Source organism: Aythya marila (assembly GCF_965140915.1).
Source record: "Aythya marila genome assembly, chromosome: 1".
In the NCBI taxonomy this organism is placed as follows: domain Eukaryota; kingdom Metazoa; phylum Chordata; class Aves; order Anseriformes; family Anatidae; genus Aythya; species Aythya marila.
The window spans coordinates 61,707,412-61,717,054 of NC_139042.1; the positions used below are offsets into that span (position 1 = coordinate 61,707,412).

A 9,643-nucleotide genomic window follows, 5' to 3' on the forward strand; every position below is an offset into this window, starting at 1 on the left:
CTCAAAGGGGTAGACATGCAAATATACGTGGTTTTGTTGTGTCTCTGAAGATGGGGATGGCATGTAGTTCGCTGTATTAGTCACCAATCCCTTCCTCCCTCGCCCTTCATCACTTGTAAAGTGAGCACGTTGTTTTGCAAAGACTGTCTCTAATAAGAAACTTCCCGTCTCACTATATATGCAAAGAGGTGTTACTAGAATTTGCTCATTGCCATCAATCTTTCCCTGGGAAGAGCTGCTCTCTCTCATTGACATGACCAAAGGAGCTGTAAAAATTCAAGCCAACAGGCTAATTGAGGCTACATTTCCAGCATTTTGTTTTTGCATCCACGATGCTAAAGGAATGATTTGATGGTTTGTAAGGTGGGAGGCAATTACAGTTGCATGGTAATGGCCATCAACCAAGAAGATGACTCCTTTTTCCATGATGGCTAAATCCTCTACTTGTGAACTGCAGAGTGGCTCTTTGGCTGCCCGCCATAGACTAATCTTTTCAGTAGCACATTTCCTATATAGTTGCCACATCTGCTTCTTTGTATGTGTTTCTGTCCCTCTTACAAACTCCCAGTGGAAGGCCAAAAGGACTAGACATCTTTTTTTCTTCTTTTGCCTGCTAAGAGAAAGAAGCTTGATTTTAGCTTAATTTCATTTAACGTTTTTAAACAGTTGTATAGCCAACTTGCTATACAGCAAGAGAAGGGTAATTGGACAAATTTCAGATAGTACTATGTTGAGTTTTTTGTCTATTTTTTTTTTCCCTAATCATGGGATTAAATCACATCTATACAAACTTGTTTAATAGTGTACAGTGGCTGTAGCTCTGAAATTAAGAGGTATGATTGCTAATGTATTAAATTAATCCTGGAAAAATGAGCGTGTCTAGTTTCTTCATTTTAAATTTGAAGTGCCTATTTTTATTATAATTTATATGGGAAATGTGTTTCTGGACCAGCACTTTAGCTATAAATTCATTATAATGGCATTTGTAAGTTTAATCCTTTATTTTCCACATAATTGCATTTTAATGTTTTAGTTATTCATATTACAAAATCTATAAAAACCTTGACAAAATGATATGAAACACAAATTACATCAAATTCTGAAATCAACTAAGCGTAGCACCCGTTGTCATCTGCACTTCAACTCTGGACTCATCTGCTAGTGAAAGATTGCAGGTAAAATATTTGCTATCCATGTAAATAGATGGCATCAAATACAGATGCCTTTGATTTTATTAGTACTTTTGGATAAAAGTTGACACTCAAAATAAATTAATTGTGGGGATTTGTCCATAGATCAGATGAACATGTCAGCCTTTTGTGCATATGCTAGGGGAAACAAACAGTATTCGCAACTGCTGACATGTAGCATCTTTTTCCAGGCAACCTAGTGTTCCGTTTCCCACGTTAGAAGATAATATTTCTCCATGTTTATCATAATGCAATTCAAAGTGTAATGATTTTTAACTATTTGACTGAAGAGAGAGGAGTACTACAAAGCTCATGTTAATAGAGATGACTGTGGCCACAGCATCCTTGCTTTACTACCTGAAAGAAGTTCAGTAGTTTTCGTTATCAGTCATGAATAATCAGTACTGACCCAATACTCGCTCTTATAAACGCACAAAACAACAAAAGCATATCCAAATAACATCATGTACTGTTCCTTAGCGGACTTTCATACCAAAAGGGGTAGTTACTTGGGGCACCATGTCTCCAAATATGATCAACCATGTCTTGTTTTAAAAATAAGTACTTATAATGTGCCTTTTAATTTCATGGTTTAACTTGTTTTTCACATCGAATCTGGAGACATTTCACTTTGAATTGCTATTATTCTTGGACTTCGTAAATTGATAGAGCGTACTACTTCATGTTTTCCTGTGAAGTGCTGTTAAGGCAAATGTTTAAGCTCCAATGGAAATGTTTCCTTGTGACGATGGCCAAGCTCTGCTTTATTTGGTAGGAGCATTCTCACTGAATTCCCTGGAATTACTGGTGGAGACCCACAGCTAAACACAAGAGCTGTGTTATCTTTAGCAGGGTTACCTCTGTGCTTTTTATTAAGTATATTGCTCCTTAAGTTGCTTAATGAGAGTCACAGCTAGGTCAGGATTTGGCTCCTGCCATTTATTTTGCAGGTGGGATCCAGGTCCTCGGGCTGTGCTTGGCCCGAAGCCTGCAAACGTCCCCGTTGTTAACCTTGGGATTCAGTTATATCAATAGGATTGCTCTTCCAGGAAAAGTTAGTTAGCAGGATCAGAGCCTTAATTGATTTGGCAGGCAATGTGGGGAGGGGAGACAAAGGGACAAAGCCAGGGAGCCATTTGCCTGGAGTCAGGGCACAAGCCCGCAGCAGCGCTGGGGGCTCTCAGCCCCGTGCTTTATCTGCTCTGACGGTCGCCCTGCCACTTGAATAAATTGACTGATAATGAATAACCAGCACCGTGTTGTGCCACGAGCCACATGAGTAGCGGTTTCTGTCTTTTATGCTTGTTAGCAAAAGAGAATTATTTTTAGGGATTAAGAAAAATTTTGCTAATCGGTTACTGACTTTGAAAATTAATAAGAAGATGAGATCTTTAATCGATTAACCACTGTATTCTCTTCACAGTGTATTTAGCAAACCATTGAGCATTTGGTCACTTCCGAGCAATTTTTGTATGTGTTTATTATCTGATTTATTCCCCAGGAAGCACTGGTGTAATCAGCTGACATGAGGTAGTTGTGGAAACCCAGCAGCTAGCATGGAGGTTTTTCGTGACAAAACTCAAAACCAAGAGGGAACTTCAGCACTGAAACAGTGCTGCTCTTTGTATTGTGATTTGTGTGTACCCAGGGGGAATAAGATTATCAAATAATATATTCATGTCATTTGGGAGTTCTGCTTAGTCCTAGCGTAAAGGTGATGCGCACTGGTTTGGCTTGCGTGATAGATGACTTTAAGAGCAATGTTGACCTGGGACTTGAAATAAGTAGAATATATTAATGGCTGAAGTAAAATAAATCAATAATAGCAATAATGATAGTGATATTGATGTAAATATCCATGTAAAGCCCCGTGAACCAAGTTTGGGAGTGCTCTAACACAAACCACCCCACCTGCTCCAATTCAATTCTGTCTGGAAAGCACCTGTTGTACTGCAAGAGCAATTGAGAGCAATCACAGATTTACTCAGTAGCTAACGATCAATCCTTCCTGGTGGCCACCCTAAGCAGACATACTTCTCAAAACATTTTTGCCAGCTGTATTTGCATGTACAAAAGTCTCCTTCTCTGATTTCCCTATCTGAATAAATTATTTTTAAATTTATCTATTTAAAAAATAAAATAAAAATATTGGGCTTTAGCTATTGCTCTGATGCAATGGTAACCTAAACTTAGCTGTTCTGTTGGTTTCCACTTGGAGAAGGAAAGCCATTGCACAGAATCAGTGCATATCTTTAAATATAGGCATACATGTAAGTGCTTAAAGGTTTGACCAGATAATCTTAGAGGTTTTTTCTAACCTAAATGATTCTGTGATGTGCATGCATCCTGCTTCCCCGAATAAAAGTCGGAACAAAGAGGATTGCTAGGCAACTCTTCCTCAAACAAGGGATCTCTGCTCCCTCCTGAGAGCCACCCATGCTGCCCTTGTTCTCCTTCATAGTCTCGCTGGAATAGATGAGGACTGCCAGGCCAGTTACTTTCTTTTGGTTCCCAACTCCAGATTCAAAGTTCACAAAACCCTCTAGGATATGGTTTCATTTTATGGGATCTTCAGTATCCGTAGCAGCTGTATTTACAGCTCACAACCAACAAAAATGACAAACTTTGCTGTTCTTCCAGGCTTTCCATGTCCTCTTTCCACATCAGCTTCCCTCCTACTTCCTCAGCTCCTATTTCATCCTATGTATCTAAGTACTACTTCTAATTCTGTCCCACTGGCAATTTTGGGGCTTCCTTAGTTGTATCATAAGTCAATTCAGGTTATTAGTTTGGGGATGGGGGGAAAAAAAAAAAAAAAAAAAAAAAAAACTCTTCTTCTGAAGTTTGAATGGCTAGAATTGACTTAGTGTCAGATCAGAAAAGTGGTACCAAATAAATGGCAGTGGTTGCGGGCAATGAGATAGTTTCTTTTTGGTCTTGGCAAGTTATTAATTCATCTCAGGCTGTGTCAGTAAACTAAATCCTAAGTAACATCCTAAGTAACTGATCATACAGCAGCTCCGATTGACTTCGACAGTACTTATTCCTTAAGTAAACCTTAGCTCTGAGCAATTCAATAGCAATTTAGTAATTCTCACATATGTGCCAAGATATGTCAACCTGTGTTTTTTGTATAGACTTGAAGAAAAGCCTTTGTATTGGCTTATTAGAAGCTTGTATGGAGTGAAACTTGCACAGATAAGCACTTTGACATCCAGGGGTCATATATAATTCATAGTGGTCCCAAAGCAAATACTGTCTCTATACATACAGTCGAAATTGAAGTACTACGGCTTTTCTAGGTAACAATGTTAGTTCCCAGAGTGAAAATCCCAGAAGCTTCAGCTTCTGAAAAAAACTTTTGACATATGTCTTCAAGCTAGAGTTTTCGTCTAACTTGTAAACTTGGGTACAGCAACATACAACAACGAAATTGTTTTAAACAACAAGTTAGACTAGATAACATTAATGGTACTTGGAGGAATGTAGTGTTGCAGCCTGGGATTGTATCGGGCTATACCACTTAGCACCTTTCAAAATGAGGTGTCAGTGTTTTTTCATATAAAATTTACAGTCTTGGTGTTTTGATCACTACTGTTTTTACATTGCTGCTTTATAAAAATCTTAGCAAACTGGAAAACTATCAATAAACAACAAATTGAGGAAATTTGATTTTTAATGACCATGTTAACGAATGACCTTAATGTTGTGAGTCAATCAATATGAAATCTATTTATGGCGGTGGCATATCTTATCCATTCATTCTCAGCAGTAAAAAAAGAGGGGAGTCAGCTGGGTTCTTTAAAATAGGATGGGTCACTTCATAATCAATTTCTATGTTACTGCGTAATTCACTTCCAATGTTTAAAGCAGCCCTGTAGGCAGTAATCTGAAGAAGGTTCCATCCGTTTGCCGACAAATTCATTTTCTTTTACTTACAGAATAATAGTAAATCAAACAACTAGATTAGGACAAGGGCCTTTCTTACTTTTTTGGAAGACTCTTTCCCTAAAGTTAAAACAGTCTCAAAACTCTTGTTAAAACAGTCTAAAAACTCTTGTTTTTAATGTCTGGAACTGGGCAGCTTTTGATAACAACCAGACAATTAAAAAAAAAAAAAAACAACACATGAATTTGTACCTACTTTCTGCAACACCTTTTTCTTACAATTGAAACAAAACAGTGAGGGTCACAACTTGAACTGGGGGGATTTCATGGCGTGTTTTCTAGCCAGTACTGCCTCCTGTGTTTTGCTAGTTTGAGGAGCTGCAGCAGGGAAGTCTGGAACATGGCATGGGATTGGAAAGAGCTCCTTTTGTTGCCTCCATAATGCCTTACGATGTATGTAAATAGAAAAGCAGTTATTACGTACCCTTATTTTCCATGAAACCCCCTTCTGAATTATCTCTATATAGTATTTTGTGTTGTATTAATCATCAATATGATTTTTGTTGCAGCTGTTATTGACTCTCTTTCGTTTTTCTTTTCAGAGTGAAGGAGTTAGTTTTATCACCATGACCTCAAACAACAGAGTACAACATTCAAAGAAGCTGCTCAGCATACATGGTTTTTTGTTTCGTTTTGTTTTGTTGTTGTTGTTTGTTTTTTAACTGAAGCTGCTTAAGGTTTACTTTTTGTTGTTGTCATTGTTGGTCTGGACGGTTACTTAACTTTCGAACTGTTGTGGACTAAACCGTACAGCGGATCAGCGAGGAAGGGAAAGCAACCTGCCCAACTCACGTCCTGTCAATGGCATCTACACTATCGTTTTGCTGCTGTTTTGGCAGGAGTTGGAGATGTTCTTTAGGCAGTAGGAACTTTTCTGCCAGCCTCTTTAACTAATGGCCAATGCCTTCATTTCCTTTTTCTGCAAAGACAAACTGTGTTTATCCTTTGGCATATTAGGGGATTCTGTGGCACCTGCTGAAGCAGTCAGATCTGGTATTTACTGGCATAATTTCAAGCCTATCACAGTACTACCTACCTCAGTTCAAAGTAAAGCCGGATTTGCGGTGTTTGGTGTACGACAGGACCTCCTTTATCTCTATGCTGAGTCTCTCTCAAGAGCGGTCGCCAGCCTTACTGAACTTGTAACGCATACAGCTGCTGCCTGCTTCTCCACCGCCAGCTGCAGAGCTTGCTTCTCAGACGGAGCCTGGTGAGGGCACTGGAAAGTCTAAGACGGGATGAAACTCTGTGGATCGGACTTGGACGGAGGATTTAGAGTAGTTGAAAAATAAAAATGTGTAACTGAAGTGACATTGAGTTAAAAACATCAAACTGTATTGGGGGTATCTCTCTTTACCTTTGACAACTTGTTTAATCCTCTCTATGTAGGTGTTGATGTAGGTACTTCAGATTGCAAAAGCCTTTTCTCCTATCTACAAGCTCACTTTTGTCAGTTTAACCCTGTTCTTAGCTGCGTTTCTTGTAACCAAAAATCTATGTAGGCATGCTAGGAATGCAGGGCTGATAGTGGGTATCGGACAGGTTTGAGCGCTAATATTAACACAGTATTATTTTGCCATCTAGGAAGTCCTAATATTTGCCTTCTACCAGAAAAGCATCACTGCAGCTTACAGGCATTATTACAGGGAAAGAAGAAACATTACAGTCGCTTATCCAGAGTTATTTTCAAGACTACTTGTGCATCACGTTTCAAGCAGTCTGAAAATACAAGTGACTTGGCGGCTGTGGTCACACATGTCATACACAGCTGATGCTCCAGACTAGCAGAATGTCATGCCACCTTGTTTCTCCTTTGATAAATTTGTTGAAGAGTTCATATACGTTTTAATGGTACCTCCCCAGTGCCTGCTCTGATAGACATGTAAGTATTACTAAGTTATTTGAGTTATGTGAGACTTATTTTTCTGAAAATCATTGTGCTAGGTGGGACCTGTACATCACTATTAACAATGCATTATCATTTTGGATTTTTTTTTTTCTGAGGAAGACGAGAGTCGATGTCTTACAAATGAATGACAGTGTGATCTTCCTGCTTACATGCTGAATTTTTAGAACTGAGGATTGTATTACAAGACAAAGATGAATGTAAACTAATTCCTTCCCTACCCCTTGAAACACGTTTATTTTTCAGTATAATTTTGGGGGTCTTAAATCACAGCAATGCATAGGTTAATACAATATTAGATCTAAAATCAATTTAAATATCTAATCTATCTGAATTGTGTTTTTTTTCCAATAATAATAATACTATAAATGGTTTGAAAACATGCTAAAATGCTGCTTGTTCAATTCTGGAACTGAAAAAGCAAATACCGTTGTTGACATTTTCTGTCTGAACCTCCCTATAGCACTGAGCGTGGTACCTGCTGAATACAAAATTTTGAACTTCTATTTTGAAGGAGCCCTCTGTACTGATTAGGAACTCATGCCACTAAAATAAATGGCTAAAACGCATACAGCAACTTCAAAACAAAAACTTGACAATATAGTCAATTCTTCTCTATCCTGTATATTTCGCAAAGGCATATGCAATACTTACATTCTTAATTTAGTTTACAGAATGGAACCAAAATGTATAAATGTTATGTTTGCTAAAACTTCACAATGTATATTGGGTCTTTGTACATTTTGCCTGACTTACCTTAAATTTAAAATATTTTTTGCTATATAACCTTAACAGTTATTAAGCAGTGTTTTCTTTTTGGGTACGTATTGTTTCTGGATATCAAGATGTTAAATATATTTCTTGCTATTGTGATATGACAAGAGACTTAACTTATCTTGCTGTGTCTTCCAATGTACACGCTGTATATAAGGATAAATGTGATGCTGCTGGAGACCAGAATAAATGGAACTAGAGTAGTGTATTGTATTTAGTCTGTATTGATCATGGATGCTCTCCTTAATAGCCATATGCAATAAAATACATTATTTATGAAAGAAGTAAAGTATTTGTGTGCCTTTTTTTGCTAGGAGTGTTGTTTTTTTGTTGTTGGTGGTGGTGGTTTTTTTTGGGGGGGGGCAGGGAGGCTGTTTATATAATATTTTTTCTCTTTTAAAGTGAAAAACACCTTCTCTGAGTAAATCTTACTGCTCTGCACATGCTTACTTACTTTTAACACATACAAAACTTGAAAATTCATGAAACCATTTTAATTTGTTTTTCTTAGTAATAAAGTAATCTGTGTTATAAAGGCAAAGTTTATATTTCTAATTCCAGTTTAGAAAGCTCTCATCCCAACAGATGACTAAGCGAGTCTCTCTGGCAGTTTATTTAGAGGGAACACGCTTGCCCTATACTTACCATATAGTCACACCGGTACAAGGTGAATAGGAGGAGCCCAATGCACTGTGCAGGTATCTTCATCTGCTAGCTTGTGTTCTTTGGGGCACAGTCAGGGATGCCATGGGGTCACTGTAGCCAAATTTGCTCTTGGTCAGTAGGAGGGTTCCTTAACTTGCAATTCTTTTTCATTGTTCCTTGCATTCACGTAAATGCCCGGTGATGTGATGGTCATTGACTCATGACAAGGATTGTAGTGACAGTGGATGATGGTAGACTGATAAAAAGCCTGATCTCTTTTTCACAGCTGAGATCTCCTTCATTTAAACTGAGGAGTGTCTGAATGACACACCTTGTTGATCACACAGAGAAGACATCGTCTCGCAATGCACCATGTTTAAAGTGAGTTGAAATGAAATTCACTCAATGTTATATATAACATAATACATATGTAACATATATGGCAACATCTACCACTAAATGGGCTAGTGTTTTCATGGTTACCTTGCATTTGGGGCATAATTGGAGGACCATATTAATACAACCTTGTTTCAAAAGGACAAAAACCCTGGCTCGCTGTGGCAAGCTCAGGTTCTTTCTCTGTAAGTGGCTCGAATGGAAAGAGCAATGCTGTCTGTTGCTGCGGTAAAATCATCCTGTGGCTGCTGGAGTGTCCATATAAGTCACAGAATGCAGACATAAATCACTGATAATGTGTGTGCTGCCCAAGAGAGAACATTTAGTCCCTTATTATCTGTCACGACTGCCTCAGCTGTAGGCTTAGCTAGAGAAGACAGAATGGGGGAACCTTGTGGATCTTACAGTACCTACACCCTTCAAGAGAAATAGCAATTGCTTAAGTCTACAACATAGCTCTGGAGAAACACAACTGCCCACAAGTGTCATCTTCTCTGCTGGACAGTACTATGAAAGGCATCACCATGCAACAGCCTTTAAATAACAAACTCTCATCAAGCAAGCTGCCTTCTTCAACTTGTGTCCCTACTGTTCCACTTCTCCTGTTCATAGGAAAGAAGGAAAGGTTCAGGTATCAGCTGTATGAATTCTGTACTCATTTGTGATTATTGTGAGTGAGGAAATGCAGTTCAGCCTCTTGCTCTTTGAAGAGCCATTACTGAATAGCACAAAGTGAATGGACTTGGCCAAAGATGCAAACCTTTCTGCTTTCTTGGAGGGAAAC

At 38.4% G+C, this 9,643-nt stretch overlaps 1 protein-coding gene across 1 annotated transcript in view; it reads left to right on the forward strand.

Annotated features, from left to right (window-relative positions):
- Positions 1-8,096, forward strand: part of IRS2 (insulin receptor substrate 2) — a 30,617-nt gene extending 22,521 nt beyond the window's left edge. Inside the window, exon 2 of the mRNA XM_082751802.1 lies at positions 5,681-8,096. Within this exon, the coding sequence (XP_082607928.1) occupies positions 5,681-5,685 (5 nt within the window). The 3' untranslated portion in view covers positions 5,686-8,096. The remainder of the gene's footprint in view (positions 1-5,680) is intronic.
- The last annotated feature ends 1,547 nt before the right edge of the window (positions 8,097-9,643 follow it).